Source organism: Pleurodeles waltl, chromosome 1_1 (genome assembly GCF_031143425.1).
Source record: "Pleurodeles waltl isolate 20211129_DDA chromosome 1_1, aPleWal1.hap1.20221129, whole genome shotgun sequence".
NCBI lineage: Eukaryota > Metazoa > Chordata > Amphibia > Caudata > Salamandridae > Pleurodeles > Pleurodeles waltl.
Window position 1 is genome coordinate 403009278 of NC_090436.1, and position 20262 is coordinate 403029539.

At 40.9% G+C, this 20262-nt stretch overlaps 1 protein-coding gene across 4 annotated transcripts in view; it reads right to left on the reverse strand.

Moving 5' to 3' along the window:
* IQGAP2 (IQ motif containing GTPase activating protein 2) overlaps positions 1-20262 on the reverse strand; it is a 902890-nt gene that overhangs the window by 307297 nt on the left and 575331 nt on the right. For all 4 annotated transcript variants that reach the window (XM_069223623.1, XM_069223606.1, XM_069223596.1 and 1 more), the window contains 4 exons: positions 19570-19733; positions 13058-13218; positions 9951-10075; positions 8091-8254 (listed from right to left, as the gene is read on the reverse strand). In XM_069223623.1, coding sequence (XP_069079724.1) covers positions 8091-8254; positions 9951-10075; positions 13058-13218; positions 19570-19733 — 614 coding nt within the window. The remainder of the gene's footprint in view (positions 1-8090; positions 8255-9950; positions 10076-13057; positions 13219-19569; positions 19734-20262) is intronic.

The following is a 20262-nucleotide window of genomic DNA, read 5'->3' on the forward strand; positions in this document are numbered from 1 at the left end:
GCGTGTGCTGGTCAGCAGTTGCTTTTATCGGGCCAGAGCATATTGCCAATCATTTTTGTACAATGATAAAATAACTGTGGATTCCTGGAATGAGGCACTGAGTTGCGGCATACACTGCGCATCGTTGATGACACGCCGTGTAAGGTCTGCTGGGAAGAAGGTGATGTCCATGGGGATGACAATTTCCAGGGAATGAGGTGTTGGTTTTGCTCGCAATGTGCGACGCTATTCCCTTGTCCTACTGTTGTTGTTCTTAGTATTCTCAGCACTTTATTTTGGGGTTACAATAGACACTTTTCTCAAACGTGATTTTTTAAAATTATTTAACTACTTTCTGTTTTTTCCCAACAAAAATGCACCTTAGTTTTAACACAGCGGTTGACTGTACTGAATTTCCGGGAGGACATGATGGAACAAGTTGTGTTTGTTTTGTATATCTGTTATCCTTTTTGATTTTCTTTATGATATTGCATCCCAGTGTTTATGTTGATATAAGTGTGATGTTTAATAAATTCAATAAAAACTATATTTTAAAAATGTTACCTAAAAGCACAGAAGACCGCTCTTGCTTTTGCACACATCTGCGCTTCTCTCATCCAGCTTTTGATAATTTTTCCCAAACTAAAGGTAGACTATGTAGCAGTTTCTATCAAATACGTTGCGGGGATGCTTGATCTATGCCTAGAAATACTCAAACAGACTGCCTCTGGTAGCATTTCACGAAGGACTAGCGGTCACCCCTTCATGTAGCCATTTTTCAGAGCTGGGAAATGTAATAAAAAGTATAGAAATGAGTAAACGTGAAACGCGAACCTTTACAAAAAATGGTAAATAACAAATGACTCACAAAAAAAAAAAACAGGAATTAAAACCTAAGAGTGTCCTACTAGCCCTGGCACTGTAATTGTGTACTTTATAGGTAGTTGTGCACACCCACAAGAGCACAATGATGTCACTCAGAGGGAAGAAAGCCAGTAGCTGAAGCGGGCTGATCCTCTGCCCCATTCTGTGGGCCGTGGTTGGTGGAAGTAAAATGTCAATGACAACAGAATAGACCAATGGATGAAGAGGGCTGACTGGATCGCCTCTACGTATATCTATGTATTGTATTTTTATTGTGATTTGTTTGTAGAACATGAGGTTGGCAAAATACCTGCAGCTGTCTCTACGCCAGATCTAAAAATCATCTTGCAGTGTTCGTCTCTTATCAAGCTCGCTTTGCTCCTGCCGGCCAGTGGGCAGTGCCGAGGCTTGTTTCCACGTGCTCTGTCCCACCGAGATGAACAAACAGACAATGCTGCAGGTATGTATCGCTTTCCTGTCACGAAGTTCTCAACGTTCTTTTTCATTGTAGCACTTCGTTTTCATCGCTTCTCATGCATGCGAATGCAAGACTGCTTCATCCAATGCACCGGCTGACGGAGGAACTCACGAGACAAAGAACGAACAATATTAAGCCCAGAACCTGCTTTTTCTGCACGCTTGAGGTTGCTAACAGAACGGCTGAAAGAAGAGGTGTGTGGTTTGCACGGAAAGCAGAAGAGCAGCCTATTCAAAACACTGGGTGACCGGAGGGAAGGTTTTGCAATGGACTGCACCGTGGATGCCACTGTGACGTGGAAGAGGCGCGTGCACGGCCTGGCTATATAACTGGACCATTCACTATAGGTGGCGGGACGCACCTTTACTGATGGGCAGCTGGGAGTCCCCCAGGTGAAGGCAATCTGATTTAGGCAGGAGGTGGAGGCGGTTTTGCCATCCACGTGGCAGAGAAATGCTGTCTTCCTATTACACTGCTGTGGAAGCAAATGCTGGTGGGATAATGCTGAGGACATTATGCAAAATACTGCACTATAGCTAGTTTCTGTAGTTCTCTAAAGCACTAATGCTGGTTGCGTTCCTCCAGACTACATCTTTCAGTGAAGTAGGCTCTTTAATAATGTTTTGTCAGGACTGAGGGCCAAGTCTGACATTAATGTGGAACCTAAACCCAATTGGCAATCCGTGCAGGAGGGATCCGGGCTCTTGCTGCATCTTGCCTTCAGTTGTTGCTGTGGCTCATGGAAGCCCCGGCTTCTGCTCTGCCAAACACAGCTGACCCCCACTTTACTGCAGCTCAGTGACCCCAGAGTCTCTTCGGCTGCTCATGTACCCTGCCCCTGAGCCTGCCACTGATGCTAAAAACACACGGCCCCACCTGATCCCTTCCCTGGTCTCTCCTGCTGCCTGTACTCCCGGCTGGTGAGCTCATATTACCCCCTACTCTCCCTCCCTCCCTTTGTTACTACCCCGCCCTCAGTACCTCCCACTGTCCATACACCACTCATGGCTGGCGAGCTCATAATTAAAGCAGTGTGTTTGGCTGCATGTGCAACCTTGCATGGTGGGGTGTGTGCCGTGACTGAAGCCTACTGCAGTTGGCTGCACGTATCTCATGTCGTCATTACATCACCAAATCATTTTAAAAGAAATAATAGACCACTAAGAGGCTTCTCTGCCTGAGCACCCACACCACTGCTTCCAGTCAAACAACAAAAGCACTGCTCACTGCACAGCTGGAGGTGCCACCTGGGATGGAGACTATCCGAGCACGCCTGACCGCCAGCAAGCTTCACTGCTACGGAAGTGGCGTCTTGTCCAAAAGTGACAGCCTTCTTCGGTCCTCCTCCTACTCTACTCCCGCGCAAGAGCACCCAATACTAGGCCACGGTGGGTGTAGGGCAGCCAGCAACCAATAGCAGATTCTGGTTTTCCCCATGTACAGTAGCGGACATGAGGCGCTTACAGTACTCGTGTTCATTTCTGAAAAGGTTCCAGTGCACAACCTTCCTCTTGGAGTGAGCCTGCAGAGCCTGGGTGCATGCTGCAATACTGGAGTCCGGTTCCATTCATTCCACATTCAGTACCCCAGCATCCCCGGTTCTACCCATGTATGTTGCTGGACATCAGGCTGCTCACTTTACATTCTCCACACCGGATGTTTCTCTGTAAGCAGACAGACGGAGATCATTATGTGCTTATCCAGGGCTACTAGCACCATGAGTGAAGAGCTTCATCAAGCTGGGCATGGTGGATGAGCTGTGAGGTGGTCCTCACTGCAGGACTGTTGGAAGTGATGCGGTGTTCCTGCAGCTCCTTTATGAACAGGCAGCATGGCATACAGCTTCTTTAGCCATTCATCATGATACTAATAGCAAATCCAAAGTACCCACCACCTTTGCTGATGCTGCCACCAGTAGCTTCTTCTGACATATAAGCTTTGCCAAAGCCAATAAGTCTGGCTAGTAACCGACTATGCAAGACCTATTGGCTTTGACAATGGTTGCTTCATATATTTTTGTCACCTAATTTTAATATCACTTGGCTGAGTCCCCATTCTTGAACAAGATGAAAAGCCAGAAGATCATATGTGATCTAATCGCGTGAACAAAATAAAATAAAATAAGACACCCAAACTTTTCCATAATATACGCCTGGTCTACCTGCCACTGTATCTCCTACCAGTGAACCTTCCTATCAAATGCTCACAAGTGCCATATTTCCAAAATTACATCTTCATTTTAGCTCCACAGACAGGCCACAATTGGACTGGAGCTTAATTAACAGGAAAAGGACGTAAATACACATTGCCAGCCCTTTAACTTATTTACCATCAGGTAGCCTAAATGACATTTTGGCCCTCATTACTAGTCTGACGGTCCTAGGACCACTAGACTCGTGTTGGAAGTCAGACACCTCCAAAGCAGGGGTCTGGCCTCCACATTACGACCATGGAGGAGCAGCCACGGACCAGATCGCTGGCAATGCCAGATTGGCGCCAGTCGACACCCTGGTGGTGCCGGCAGTCTTAATCCACCAGGGCAGCACTGCAAGTAGTGCTGCCCTGGGGATTACGAGTCCCCTCTCTGCCGGTTTTTGCCTGGTGGTCCCATAGCCATGCAGAGGCTGGTGGAGACAGGGTGCAGGGGGTCTCATGGGGGCCCCTGCACTTGGCATGGGTAGTGCTGGTGCCCCCATGGACAGCCCTGTAACACTTTTCACTGCCCGAGTTACGGCAGTGAAAAGCAAGAAAGGTGCTGCTGCACCTGACACACTGCAACATTGCCGCCGGCTCGATTGTGGTTGTGGTGAGTATTCCACTGGCCAGTGGAAAACTCATAATAGGGTCGGTGGGCGGAAAACCGGAGTGGCAGTTTTCCGTCCGAAAGAGTTTGGCGGGTGGCCTCCGCCGCCCTTTCTCTTTATTTCCTCTGTCTCTAAATCTATCTGTAAAGGCTTTGTTTCTGGATGATACCACAATTTTGAGATTGGCATATAGTTCGTCATTTTCTTGATTCAATATCAAGAAATAAAAACGATAGCATAGAATCAAACAGTATCTGAAGAACAAATTAATCAGAGCAGAAACAGATGATAATTATACAAACTCTTCCTAAGTTTCAGCAAGTCAGAACGTTTCCATGCCTACGCTGCAGAAACTGCAATAATGTTATAAAGGGCCCCACATAATACATGCTCCAACTGGACAGTAGATGCAATGGAGACAAAAACTACTTTGTATACCAAAAAACATATCTGCTAGTTGCAATGCATATGCCGCCAAACTTCCTTTGGTCAGACGTCTTGCAAATAAAACAAAAGATTAATGAACTTTAGTCAAGCACAAGGAACAATAAGCAACCATGCCGTCCACATCAGTTTGGAGAACAAAAATACATGGTGTCTCAATGGAAGATTCAAGTATGTGAGATAAATAATGTCCAGTCATGACAGGGGAATGTTACAGCTTTATCATTTGAAAGAGAAACCTGGTGAATTATACGAATGTAGTAAATCCAAAATGCTTCACTGAATTGCAAAGCTAGAATTGTTTTTTGTAAATTATTAGGCCTAGTGATGGGCTAAATCAAAACATAAAGCAGACCAACTGTTGTTAACAGTCTTTCTTGACACTCCTCACACAAACAAATGGGCTTCTTTAGGATAGTAAAAACGGAAGGAGCGGTGAACGTTGCCAATAAATAAAAAGACTCTAAACTTGTGAAACTAGCTCTCTGTGTGGCATGTTAAAGACCATTAGGAATTAAAGTAGAATAAAATATGGATGAATGCTACGATGAGTGTTCATTTCTAAGGGAAATTTTGATGAATATGGATTCTAACATTTTGTATGATATTTAAAATATTTCCGTTTTTAACTATGAGTCCTCTTGATGAAGAAACAAAAAAGTTCTGAAACACTGAGGTACTGACACATAAATCTCAATAAAAGAAGATAATATAATCATAACACGTGTGCAATAATGAATATTTATGATGACTCATGTCAAAGAAGTTTGGAAATAATTTTGCACGCAGGCCTTCTTTAATTAGGATTGGTATTTTGATCTTTAAAACATACCAAAAATTGCTGCTTCTATTTATTTCCCAATCAAAATAATCAATAGTGTCAAACAATACTCCTTCTTAATGGGTAATATTTATAAGTGCAGTTTTAAACAGTAGTTGGCACTAGTATGCAGAGTTCCAGACCCCAAAGATTTTGACACCATATGGAGACAAAAATGAAAGGAACAACTGCAGAGCTTTTCATAGTGCAGGGCTAAGCCACTCTGGGCAAGGCAAACCTGCCTCACTTCATTTTGCACAAATGAAACACTTGTAAGATTTCCTTCAGTAGGACTGTTCTACAAAACCAAAACAAAAAGAAACAACATATTGCCTTATCCGGGTTGAATTCCGGCACAGCATAAAAGGACAAAATAGGAATAGGCGTGGCTTCATTTCACTATTTTGAACTCCTGTAAATGCGGATTTGAAAATAGGATGCAGCTCGTTAATGCAAAAATCATTCTTCCTTAAAGAATGCTTCACACCAAATTTGTCACCTTAAAAGAAGGCATTTTTGACCTTAGAAAGAACCAGCTTCAAGTGACAACCGACAACCTTTGGTTGAAGGTCTGAGAAAGTAATCTGTACTAATATGGGAAAAGATGTTCGGAAAAATACAAACACAGATGTAACTACTTTTTGTAGAATTGTTGAAAGAACTGTAGCTTGGGTAAAATATGCAAAGTAAGACAATGATGCCAAGTTTCTGTATAACAAACACAAATATGGCACCACATCTTGCCCTTTCCGCACATTAAATCCCAATCATATTACTTTAAAATTGATGTTGGTATTTTAGAAATATGGAATATCATTAATAATATGGATTATTATTTCCGAGAGCTGAGGTTTGAGATAAAAATCTGAATTTAAATGAGTACAGTTGAAAGATCTCTACAAAGCATGTAAGAGAACAGATCCGACAGCTCATAGTCATTTTGAACTGTGCCAATGGAAGACAAAAAAAATCTTCAACTGGGCATCTACATTTAAAAAATACTGCTAAATGTGGGCATAATTTTTTGTATATGATAGAAACCCTGCATGTGGTAGATATCATCACTGCTTATATTTAACAGAAAAAGGTCACTCAGTAAATTCACACAATAGTTACTGTCATATTGATTGTATTTCAATTCTTTGTACAACAATGGAGTGAGCAGTGAACACATTACTCATTAATCTAACATTGCAGATGCACTTCTTGACATTAAAACAGATGAGCCTCAAAGTCATCATTATCAGTGAAGATTAATGATGTAAGAAATCACCCAACATAGTTTCAGTAGAAGATATGTTTGTTATGGGGCACAGTGTGAAAACCCTTTTCAGGGGGAAAGAAGTAAGGTTGTAATGTAGAAAAGGGTATTGTCCAATGAGGTTTTGTAAATAAAAATAAAAAAACATACTCCTTATAAAATCAAACTAGAACAGTATCTTCATACAAAGCTTATTTTACTGGGAGTATTATGAAAAGGAGTAAATTAGCAGTACATCTGAAAAAAAGATAGTTTTAAAAAAGGATTATAATTCATTGATAAAATGCATATGGGGTATGCTCTAAAGACAGAAACTAAATACTCCTATCTAGAGTAAGTTACCAAGCCTAACCCAACTTTGAAATGAAAAATAACCAGAGTCAAGAGTCATTAAAGCTGCATTTAAACAAACCTATCTAGAAATTCTCATGTCAGGTCTCTCTTACTTGTATACTGAAATAATTGAAGAATATCAATACATGAAAATTTGCAGATAAGGCTGATCCCACATTTCAAAAGCCGGAAGTGATCATATTAAATGCATGCATTTTAGAACCATTTGATTATTAAATGTGAATATCAAAATGTCCAACATTTTACAAAAGTGACTTGAGGCCGTCATTTCGCAGTTAATATGTCTGACAGATATGTTAATTACACAATTGGAAAGCCACTGATAGTCATAACAAAAAATAAATGCTATGGTAACAATATACACACATGCAGCACTCAAACCACATTTGATCTAGTCAATTGGTGCTAGATGCAAAATGTCATGAATCAGACTTGTTTTTATAGCTTTAAAAAGTTGTGTTTCGGTATTCTACTCAATTAAAAGTTAAACGCTGCCTTAATGGTCTAGTATCAAATACATTTATAATTGAAAGAATAAATAAGCAAGAGTATCAATTTCTCTAATCTAACTCTTGGCAGCTGACAGCCACCACAGAAAGGAGATTAGGCAACATCAAGTGGACATCTCAAAAGCCAATATTAATGTTATGATGGGAAGATGCTAATTTATGTTACTGCTCTCAACAATAAGTGATAAACCACCATTTTATTTTGAATCATTTCAAGCTTTTGAAACACTTGCCATCCTGTTTGTACTGCTCTAAGTTTCATATGCTGCTGAAGAATCACTTGCTGTCCACCTATTAATACGAGCACACTGTTAGGATGCACTAACGTTAGTGCTGGGAATCTACTGGAATAAGCACTCGGCGACATACTCAGTGGCTTAAGTTTTATCCTACGTCAAGAATTAACTTGAGATGTCAAGACTGTTTTACAGTTTTAATGTCTGAATAAAATAACTGTCTTCTGTGTCTTTCACTCGGAAAGGTTATTGGCCACCAGCCTCACCAGCTGCACCACAATAACATATTACAGTGGTACACACATTGAAACAAGAGTTGCTGAAAGGATTGTTCTGGTTACCTCGCATTTCTGCGCCTTGGCTTGCTGCAGAAGAGCTTGGTAGTGACACGCATTCCCAAGGTTCACTGCTTCCAGTCTGGCTGTGGGTAACAAGAGTGCCTGCAGGGTAATTTCGTGCCTTCCTTGATCAATGGCTTCATTTATTTGTCCGATTGCAATAACCCCTTTGGAAGAACAAATACAACACTATTCATGTCTGTGGAAATACAGAAACAAGTAAAATTCTGTGGCTGACATTTCATGTACTAAACAGAATTCCTCTATTCTTCTGCCAAACCATTTTAGTGAGTTTTTCATATGGTTCCTAATACAATAAATACTACATTACATTGAAAACAGACTGCGGAGTCGACGCAGATTTGCCATCGCTTCTGTAAGACACGCTGTGTGTCCTGAGCTCCCCAATGCGTTCACAGTAGGGCTTGTGGCACCTCATGTCACAAGATGGACCAGTGAGTTAAACTCCTGCTGCTGACATCCGGTGCCACACTCTTGCATGTGCACCAGAACCTTTTACCCATTTGACTCTCGTAAATGAAGTACCATTAAACTGGGTAATACTAACAACTGTTATTTAAAGTGCAGAGAAACAACAACGCTGCAATTTCACTGTGTAATTCAGCTAATATGGAATTTTAATCGTCGTATTAAATTTAGCATGCTTTCATCTTAAGGATCCAATTTGAGTTAAATCACAAATACCAGATGCGATCGATGAAGCTCTCCCTCCTTTTTTCCCCAAAATGTAATCCCATCATTCTGTTTTATTCCTTTCAAAACTTTCAGTTATTCTAAGACCCCCCCAGAAATACACCATACGTTCACATCCACACACATCTTACATTCCAGCAAAAGTCTGCATAAAAATAGTAATGGAGCATCATTATCAAAACACATTATTTATATCCACATTACAGTTGTAAAGAGTATAGACATTTTATTAAACATCTCCTTTTCATATAATTAAATTTAGTTGATACACATTTTGGTGCGAAGACACCAATGTAATGCACATTTTTCAGCACACAGTGTTTTAAACATTCTACACGGACAGTATCTAGGTATTTTACGAGAGATCCAATCATTTTTCTTTTTCCTCTATTGTGAATTGTTTTCCGTTATTTAATGGATATTGTTGGAATTAGATGTATCCCTTCATTCAGCATCTATTGTACATCCAACAGCCATGCAATATTTTTATCTCTCAATATGATGTCTCTTTTTATGTTCTATCTATTTTAAAGGGAAATTACTCATAGGCTCATCTACAGGGCATTAGTACTTGTGTGACATCCGGACTGTGTTCATATTGGCGTGCAAAAGAGGCACATTCAACAGCTCTTATGTTGTATAATTTAATTCTATGAAACATCTAATAAATGGCAATCTCCATAAATGTCTGACAACTTAGTAAGGCAATCTTAAACAACATGCAACATTTTTGGAGTAGTTAATTTAATTAATATTGAAAGCACCCCCAGAAAAATGGTGTAAACTATATTTTTGCAGACCTTTTTCCAACTAATCAATCCAGGTTCCCTGTCCTCAGAGAGAGGTTGAACTTCTATATAGTTGAGATCTGATCTCTCACCTAAAACATCCAATTAAAGCATCCTATCAATTTACTTGGAGATGATACATCCAGAAAAGACCAAGTTTACCTTCAAAATGCTACAAGTTTGGAGACTTAGGCCACGAGTGCAGAAGATGCTCTACTGGCCATTTGAGCAGCATCGTGCACTAGAAGCAAGTCTCCTGTGGCTTAGTAAGAAAACAACCTTCCGTGCTGAGAACACCCCTCATAGAGACACCAACAGACTGATAAGGATAGACCACTGGGGAATTAAGAGCTTTACTCACTTTCTTGTTCCTCCATTGTTTCGTTGTTCACAATATCCACACAATTCTGGACATCATTCCAGCTCAAGTAGCCTATTCCCTGAGATAAGCTCTCCACTTTGACAGACTGCAGTGTGGTTGCATATCTGTTGGAAGAAAATGAATATATAAATAACATACTGATTGCTGAATTAAATTCTCAATGTACATATTCCACTATAAATCCAGCCATGTCACAAGAGCCTCGAAAGTCAACAGAATACAGGAATGCTACCTTGCAAGTATCATGTTGTACAGTACATTAATTCTTATTTGTTGCATCATAAGCTCGACAGCAGAGTGAGTTGCTCTGAAGCAGGAATAAAATCATCATTTAAAATTAGGCGCCTTCTTTTATGAGCTGAGAAAGAACCAAGACACGGAGGGCTTGAAATATGATGAACTGGCATTATGAATGTGGATTTCATGAAATTTAGTTCTCCAACAAATGAATAAATCCAAGGTCCTCTTCTTACATCTGTAACAAATCCTAAGTCTGTACATCGGAAATGTAGGGCAAGTGTTGAGATCGGAAATGTAGGGCAAGTGTTGAGATAATAGGGAGACGAAGTAAGGCATAACTTCAATGTAGCAGATCTGCGCAAGTTAGGCCCATCTGAGGATGTACCAATGCCGCAATGTACAGAACAGAGGAAGGAGATGGATGATAGTTGATAGAACACTTGACACACAGCAACAGTGCTTTGGTTTGCTTAGCTAGAATCACCTATGTTTCTTATGATCACTATGTTAAGTAACAAGTCAATACTTTTACTAAAGTAATCTCATCTTTGTCAGTATTATTTGCAAATTAAAAACGAAAGTCACATTTTCTTTTAACATTCTTCTTTAACAACGTGAAAACACACATCCCTTCCAAAACCCAGGCAGTTCTATCTAGACCAGTACATATGCAAGCTACCAGTAACCTGTTATTCGTAAAGTCATTCTTTTCTGAGTCTGCAGTCAGTGGTAAAAAAGTGATTGACTTTTTAGTTCAGCAATGAGTCATGTATCCTAAAAAAAAATCAAATTAAACAAGTCTTCAAGTTGTCGTTCTTAGGTTCATGGCAGGAAAATAAAGGTTGTTTTCTGCAAAGATTCCAACAGCCAAAGACCTTTGAGCAGATTGATACTGTTTATAGGCTATTGGATGAAGTCATGGCTTTGTAATGTCACACCTCTGCACTATGACACAGTAATATACAGTAGAGCATGGGTACTCGCAAGCTATTTCCGAGGGGCCAAAAAGCTTGGTCTGTGGTGTGGGGGTTGGGAGCTATGTAAGTTGGGCGTAGGAGAGGCAAAGCATATACATCTAAGGGCTGAACTGCACAATGTGAAACCAGAAAACCTGGGCTCAATCCCTGATTCCCCGCTTGACCATATTGTGTAATCCCAGGCAACTGTTTTATTTCATTTTCCACTCTTTTTCTTCATTACCACATACGAGGACCTAGAAATATATGACTCCAGGAAGTGTGCTGTAGAACACCTTCTCTTGTGTTTGATTTAATAACCTATAATGTGGTTCATGTATAAAAGCAGCCCAGGCCACACAGAGGGTGCACATAAAAATTGAGTTACCACCTAGTTCACTATTGGCATTGTTGTCAGTGTGGGGGGAACCATGAGTGTTTTTAACGTCCTGTTTGAAGCGTAACTTTAAAAATACTTCACAATGCCCTAATATAATTTGATGTATTAAGGTGAAACGCTTTCACATGTAAATTAAATACACTGTTTGCATCTTGAAGAGACTTTATCATATTTTTAGACGTTTGTTGCAAGAAATGAAGATGTTCCTAAAGTTAAGTGGTGCAGGACACCTTAGTTACTTCTTTTATTTAACGTCAGTTAACCCAAAATAAGTTTGCCCTTTTATATAACACATTTATGAATGTTCATGCAGAGTCCAATAAACAGCAGCCTAGTGCCCTGGGGGCCGCATGTAAAGGTCAGGAGGCCTGCAGGCTTTACTTTGAGTATCACTGATGTGGAGCATGGTGTTGAAACAGATCATCAATTCGGGCAACAATGAGAAAGGCAAGCAGTTGAGTACATTAGGGTAGCCTAGTGAAGAGACTGAACATTAACTTTATAGAGCCCTTCTCCATCTGCATCAGGGGAGGGACAAAGGAGCAGCTCCCTCAACAGTCTCTTATAAGGTGCTTGTAAAAAACTATTTAAGCAGTTACTAGATTAGACAAGTAGCTGCTCACTGACCTTTTCCTAAGCCACACTTGTGTTCTTGGTGTTAACAACATCGGCAAATAAGGTAGTACAGGAGACAAATGGTGCATGGTAGTATTCCTTGACCTATCTGCACCTTTCACTGCCATAGATCACAAGTTTCTCATATGTGATTTATGCACTAGGAGGGTCAGAGAAGGCATAGTGCTGAACCGGTTCAGAACCCACCGGACTAACAGGACATTGTGCATTACAGCAGGTTATCAGCTCCCCTGTATTTTCCATTTGAAGTATCACAAGGATATATCCTAAACCTCCCCCAATTATCCAACTTGTATGTTGGACTTCCTGGTGAGATATTCTCCAAGGCAAATATAGACTTACACTAGTATATGAATGATATGTAGCTGTACTCCAAGACTGATAGCATAGATGACATCAGTACACTAGCCAATGCACTTGAAGCATCACCTCATCGAGGTCTTTGATGGACATTAACCTGTGTCCAGCTGCCTATGCTTGAACTTTCAGGGGCACACACATGACACTGGAATGCTGGTAAGTGACTTAGATAACTAGGTAATTTATGTTTTTTTTCCCTCTGGCAGCAGCACTGATGGGAGGAGGGCAGTCATTAACCTACATGGATTTTTAGCTATGGCTTGAAAATGCAACCTGTCGCCTGACCTTTTAAACTACACCACTATTATTCCACAGTTCTTTGCTTCGACAAATATACATCTATTCCTATGGTATTTACTCAGAAATCCTCACCTAATCATACAACATTCCTTTAAAGCCATACCTATTGCCATTGCCAACGCTTCTTTTGTTTTTAGAATGCTTGGCCAGCGCAGAGGCGAAGCTCTCAGTCACGCGCCACATAAATCACTTACCGTGGGAGGTTGTCTTCGTCCAGGCTGTTTAGGCCCATGGAGGAGCTGCAGAGATGAGTCTGCACCAGCTGAAGGTCATTGGCTGCCACGGCCTCATTAAGCAGAGCAACAGCAGAAAGCATTTCAACAGCGATAAATAATTCTTCCTGAGCCAGGAAATTCTGCAGAAACAGGTCATGTTATGTGCAAAGCATATGACTAACAACACAATTTAATTAACATCATAAAATAATGTTTTATTACTTCTTGAGCAAAAACGTCCTCGGGTGACTCAGTTTAAGCATGGACAACAGTGAAAGAACACTTAAGTTAGGAAAAACAATTTTCACCCTTTTACACAATGGTGGTTTCTCAATAAAGTGTAGATGCTTCCACATATCAACTTGAAATACGCCAATCAAGGAAGAGCAGAGGAACGTCAGCCAGGGGAGCGGTTTAGCAGTTACTTAACAAAACAAATATTGGCATAGCCAGTAGGTTTAATCTTATTCTTCTACTTTTTAAGAACAAAAGCAGTAGATACTAAAAGTGTAATGCAATAAAAAGTTACATTTTGTAGTGGCATGCATAGGTTTGCAAGAAAATAAAAATCGCCCACTGCATAAATAAATTAAATAAATCACTAAATTAAAGAAGCGATTAGCCTACTAGACCTGGCACCGGAATGAACTGTCTTTTCGGTGGCTTTGCACATGTCCAAGGTCAAATTTGTCGTCATTGGCAAATGGCTAAAGGGGTCTGACCCACAGCCCCATGCTGTAGGGTGTGGTGGGCGGAAACAAGATGTGATCAATGGATGAAGAGGGCTGACCACAAGCTCCTCTGAATATAAATATGCATTTTTATCATAATTATTTTTTGGAAAATAGACTGGTGAGACAAGTAAATCTGTCTCTAAGCTAGATCTAAAAAGGAAAAAAACACTCTTAAAATGATGATACCTAAATTAGTAATAATAATAAATTGTGATTATACAGCACTTCATATAACACTTTTGCATTTTGTAAGAGTTATAAACAGTTGTTACTATTGCCTAATTTATTGTCATACCTGATTTCCTGACCTTAGAAAGATGAAACCTGCAACGCTCATGACAGGATTCGAACTTGTGACCTGCAGGTCACAACACGTCAGCTTTGAGCTTTCATCTCATTCAGCCTTCTGGCTAATTACACAGCTTTGCAAGATAGGAGGGTGTTATAAGGCACCTCCTTGGCGCTCAAAACCACACGCAACCACAATTAGGAACAGATAACTGCTGATCAGATGTAATGTTTAAAGTTGAGTAAAATAAGCAATAACTGATTCAATTCAGGAAACGTTTGAACTGTGTGGGAAATGTAAAGGTTAGATGGTCTGTCATTATTTAAAGAGGTACACACCAGAAACACGTATTTCCCTGATCTTTCAGTAAAAGTGTCAGAAAAGTCGAAGCCTCAAAGAAAACAAGCTAAAAATGTTGAAAACTGATCAATATTAGTCAATAAGTAACTGTGTTTTCCATGAAATTGTGAACTTTAAAGCGTCCCCTGGGGTAAAAAAAAATAACAAAATGAAGTATGTATGTTATTTGGCGCATTTGCTATGACAGCCAAAAACAGAACAGTACCATCTGAAAGCTCGTATGATTTTTTAAAAGAAACCCATCTAACCTCTCAATCGTGAATAATGGAAACTCAGGTCAATTGGTCCCATTTCCATCATTATGCCTGGCTGTACAGACAGTGGCGTAACAAAGGCCCCTTCAGCTCCCGCAGTGCGGCGAGGAGGTCTGGACTCAAGGGGGGAACCATCAGCACAGTACGCTGGTTTGAGACTTCCTGAGTGAGTCCGGCGAGGGGGTCCATCCATGTACTGGGCGCCCCCCCAAAAGTTTTGTTACGCCACCACACAGGGAGGAGACAAGAGGGCTTTGATGAAACTCCTTCCTGGGGCACAATAAGGTGGCCCGGAAAGCAATCGGGATTAGAGTTGATGGCAAATGGGAGAACAATGCCCCAGGTTGGACTCTTCACAGCACTGCCCGACAATGGAGTACGACACCCGCGTTTTAACTCAGTGCAGAATCGTTAAAGGTGAGAGAAAGGAAAGGATGACACTATTTTTTGGGGTCCCCAAAACATCACTTAAAAATCCTACACGTGAACCTTAAAGCAAATCAATGTTACAACAGGTTGTATGTGGGATACAACATTTAGGGGATGACATCCTGATGTCTACATTTAACCCCACTTTTTCAGCCACTACATTATCACAAACAACTTTTGGTCGAGCAGAAAAAAGTCCCTTTATGTTCAAGGAAGCAAAAGTTCGTAAATGGAATGTCTGATATGAGAAAGTCTAGGAATTTAGTAATGTCAAAATGTAAGATATGCTACTGATATTGAACAGAGGAACATTGTAAAAGGAGACATTTACCAAGGATAGTAAGATGCAACGTAAAGCTACAAAGCTGCTACTGAGACTCCAAAAGATACACGTGTTTCCAATACCCGCCCTTCAAAGAACAAGGCTGCGGAACGGTTTCCAGATAATAAATAATTACGGTCGTACCACTTTCACGAGAATGCTGCAAGTGACCACAATCTATTTGTAAACAAATCAGGTATTAAATTTGAGGTCATCTTCAGCCTGAACAGACGCGTTTTTTATCTTCATAAAATGATTCGCTTTTCCAATTAGACTATCAGAGGCTCACTCCTTGAAGTTGTAGCTGGAAAGCCAACATCACTGTCTCAAAGACTGATCAACTCAAGCTGGTGAGAAATTCCTTAACCATAGTAGAGTCTCCTGCTGGACTCAATAGCTCCTAGAAAACTCTAATGCATGTATTGAGCCGTTGTCCAATTACAGACTAGTTTACAACCATGCCTTCCTTGCTAGGCTTCGGAATCAGAAGTCATCAACCATCACCACTTGAATCTGAGAAGCCACTGCTGGCTGCCAAGCAGCTGTGACCCCCTCTCCTCCCAATAAAGCACAAAGCAGGCTTATGCATATCCATGGGAAGCTGGCTCTGCCTGGTGAGCGTAGCAGCTGCGTGAACCCAGCTCTGCATGAACCCAGCTCCGCATGAACCCAGCTCTGCATGCCGCCCTGACAACACTGGGTTGAGATGCAAAAGAGCAACACGGGTACTGCTGGACAGTCTTTCCCATCAAAGATGGAACATTTAGAAATATTGAGAAGGCACTCATCTACGAGCAAGGATATTACTTGTGACAGGTTAATGAAATCAATACTATGACCTTCATTGTCAATATTTTTCTGTACTCGTGGCTTCTTTATTCAAGTCGGTATTTAACAGGAAAAGCTGTGCTCTTAAAGAAATGAGAAAGTATTTGGGTTAAAATTTCTGTATTTCTGAAAAATATGTAATTCTTAATATTTGATTGATAGTTCATTCTGACTACAGGAGGAATTTTGCTAATGTTGGTATTCTGATACCAGAGGGAACTTACTGGTCACATGTGTTTTTTTCTTTATTGACAGGCATTTCTTAACTATATTGATAAAGCTTTTTATATTACCATCACCACTGCTGACTGGGGGAATGAATTGCAGGATTTGTGTAACTAATTTGCTCTCTGATCAGTTAAGATCTCTGTGCCTTGATTGATAGCGCTGTTGAATAAACCTGCAATATTCGTATAAAGCTTGTTGCTGTCGCATGACATTGTGAGATTGGATTTTTCCACCCTACCCCTTTCAAGAAAATTCTCATTCATAAATACATGATTGGTGGTCTATTATGATGGGGTGGAAAATTAAAGAAACTTGAATGTAGCTTAGAAGACATATGCTCCATACATTTAAAAAAAGGACAGGCCATGGCGACAGTGCACACCTACATCCTTGATCTGCCTATAACACTGAAAGCTCTTTGTCTAATTTTATAGGGAAACTGCGCTGATAACTTATTTTCCACCAAGTTTTCAGATTTGAGAACAGTCCGGTGCACCATTAAATCTCTGAATTATTTCTGAGTGCCCCTTTTAGAATCTGTGGGTTTTTATCCAAACCATGGGGGAACTGTCCTCCAACATTTTAACGTGGCATGTTCCCCTGTGCTCTATTGTTGCTGTAAATATGGAATGTTTTCGCTCCCTACTTTCACACACACACAAATATCAATACCAAATGAAGAAAATGAATTGCCTTTATAACGCCACGTTTACAGCTAAGATCCACATTCTCCTCAAATGTGCTGCAGATGCGTAAACCAGTTAACAATATAGCCACCACTAGTTCCCCTTTCAGTCTCTAGGTGGCAGCACTAGACTATCAATTATTGTGTCCAGTAGTTGTAAACGTATATTTAGTACGCTGGATAAAACAGTTATTATAGAACACTTTTAAATTCCCATTGTTTTTAATATAGTCTGCCTAAATCAAGGGGATAACAATTCTCAACAGTCAGCTATAAATATGAAAGTCAATGTCCTGTGTTAACCTTATATGTAAATCAGTTGATGACAACTCTGTGTATGTTCCCCTTAAGGAGCAATTTAAGTTAGAATTCAAGAAAAAACGAGTATATTCGTTTTATTCCACAAAAAGCAACTCCACTAAAGAAGCATTAACAATATCAATAGGTTTCACCTATGTGAGACCTATTGGTGTTGTAAATTCTTTTTTTAATGCTGCTTACCAGTGCGGGCTGCTGTGCGACATGTCTCCAAAGTAAATTGTTAAAAAGCGCTATGTAGCGGTCAGTGTTCGCTGTGTGAGAGGTTTCTTTTTTGGTTACTTTATGTTGCACAGCAGCCCATGCTGATGTGCAATATCTTTTTTTAAAAAATAACAAATCCAAAAAGCTCTGCACAAGAACCACCAGGAGAGGGGCTTTGGTTCCACCCACATGTTGGGAGCCGGGAGTACAGGTCTTGATTGGGCAGATGTTGTGTGCTTCCACAAAAAAGGGCTTGCTGTCACACAGCAGTGTTCATTTTGTTTATTTACCCAGCTGCAACGCTTGAGGGGTACACACATGCCATTGTAATGCTAATAAAAAGTGATCGGAGGAGGTAGTCATTACTGTACATGGAATTTTAGGTCTGGCTTGGCAGTGCGTTCATATTCACGACCTATTGGCATTGCCAATACGTGTTTGAAATTAAATCCACACCAAGATATATTTCATGAAGGGCTCTCCGAGTCAGAAGGTTTTAGAAACAAATATTACCCTGCTAAATAAAGAAAGAAGGTGAGCTGAGATCATTTACATACTGCAGGATTTCCCATTGGAACCACCCTTGAGTTAAACCCAACGTTATTTTTTCCCTGCGCAATTCGCACAGACTGTAGTTAACTGATGCCTTTTTCTGCGCGCCCAGGGCCCTGCATCTTATGCCACAATGCACAAGCAAATAGTGGAACTGATACCCACACCTTTGATTGTAAAACAATACTGAAACCGAATGGATGTGCCAGGTCTGAGAAATGAATTCCTCACCATCCAGGATGAAGAGTTTTACTTTCAACATGGACTTCCTCTCTGCGATGTGACGTAGGCCCCACGCTGGATAGAAGACCCACAAGGCCAATGAATATCCCTGAAAACATCATTTTTTCAGGGCCCTTGCGTTACACTTTGTTGGGGGGTCATTGGGCAGTGCGCCACTGCCGCCTCTCGGTGATGAGTGTCCACCTCTAGGATATGGAATTCGACTACATCGAGGGGATGTCCCTATGTTGAATTTGCTGCAGTCGCTGAAGGTTTGACCAGGGCGTAGTTTCCTTTACGTCAGAGTTAAGCGTGGAGACGATGGGAAGGGTGGTACGCGCCTTCCACACCTCCAATGTCACAGGTATGTCCTGCTGCATGTGTGGTGGTGCAGGGCGGATGTGCACGTTTTTGTGCATAAATCATGAATGTCGAAACCCTGATTGATAAATTCCGTATGAAACGGTCTGTGGATGATTTGTTGAGATCTCATTTTTCAAACTCCCCCCAAAAATTCGACATTATAAAAATACTTTTTATGTACACCACTGAGCGAAAGCTTCAGATGAATCATTGGGGGTCACTTTGCTTTACCTCGGATTTTTCTTGATTTTCTGAACACGCACAAAAGCAAGCTTGCGAAAAAGTGGTGGAGGTGGAGGTGTTCAGTGGACGCTATTTCAGAGAGTATTGACCAAACACACTTTGACACTTTTTCAGGCCTGTACCACTCTAAGATGGTGAGAGGGGAAGTGATTATACCCTCAGACTGGAAATGCACAATAACTGACACTTCAGCCTATGTTCAGCAAACACAGAACTGCCTCACCCTGGAGCTAATGGAAAGTTTGTGAAAGTACTCGCCGTAGGGCAAGCATAATGTATATTTACACACTAACCTGACACCATCAAACAGCAAACGTTTTTGGTAGAAAGGAAATATATAAAAAGACACTTAATTTACTTGATATTAAAAACGCCTTTCAAACAGCCAACAAATGCACTGCAAGTTACAAAAGATAAAAAAACAAAGCTGCCCTTGCAGGGCCAGTAGTTTGCAACTTACCACAGCATTTTGTCTTTGGAGGTTGAAGAGCTCATTCTGGTACAATTCGGCAGCAGACTGATGAACGACAGGCAGCTGGGCCTCCGGCTGCATCAGTGCAGCCAATGTCTGAGCTGCATCCCCTGCACGAATCGCCATGTTTATCCTCTGAATTGCTGCAAGCTCTGCGGAGCAACACAACCAGACAGAACGTTACTAAGAGACTCATTGTGTCAGGAAGCCTTAAATGGAACCCTGAAAATCCCTTTAATGAGGTATCCCCTCCAACAGGCGAAGGACGCCTATTTCATAGTAAACGGTGTGGTATAGTTCACTTTGCTCGTATAGTTTTGAACTATACACTGCCAATCTACATATTTAAATCCCAAAACAGCTGCCTGGAGCTAGGTTGTGCACTATTGGAACTGATTTTGATGTGTTCTGTCAACTGCTGCCTCCCTTCTTGAGCAGGATAGCTTTTTGTGGTGATAGTGGAGAGACTACTGGGCCACTTTTTTTTTTTATTACAATCAAACCAATCAGAGGCCTCCCATCGGGTTAGCTCATAAATCGATATTGCTGCATGAATTTAAAACTGCAAATGGGCTGTTCCAGTATTTTTCCTGGGAGATGTACCTTTTAGTACTCTAAGTCCAGCCAGCGCAGCACGAAGGAAAACGAATATCTGAACTGACTACAGACGGTCAGCGCACA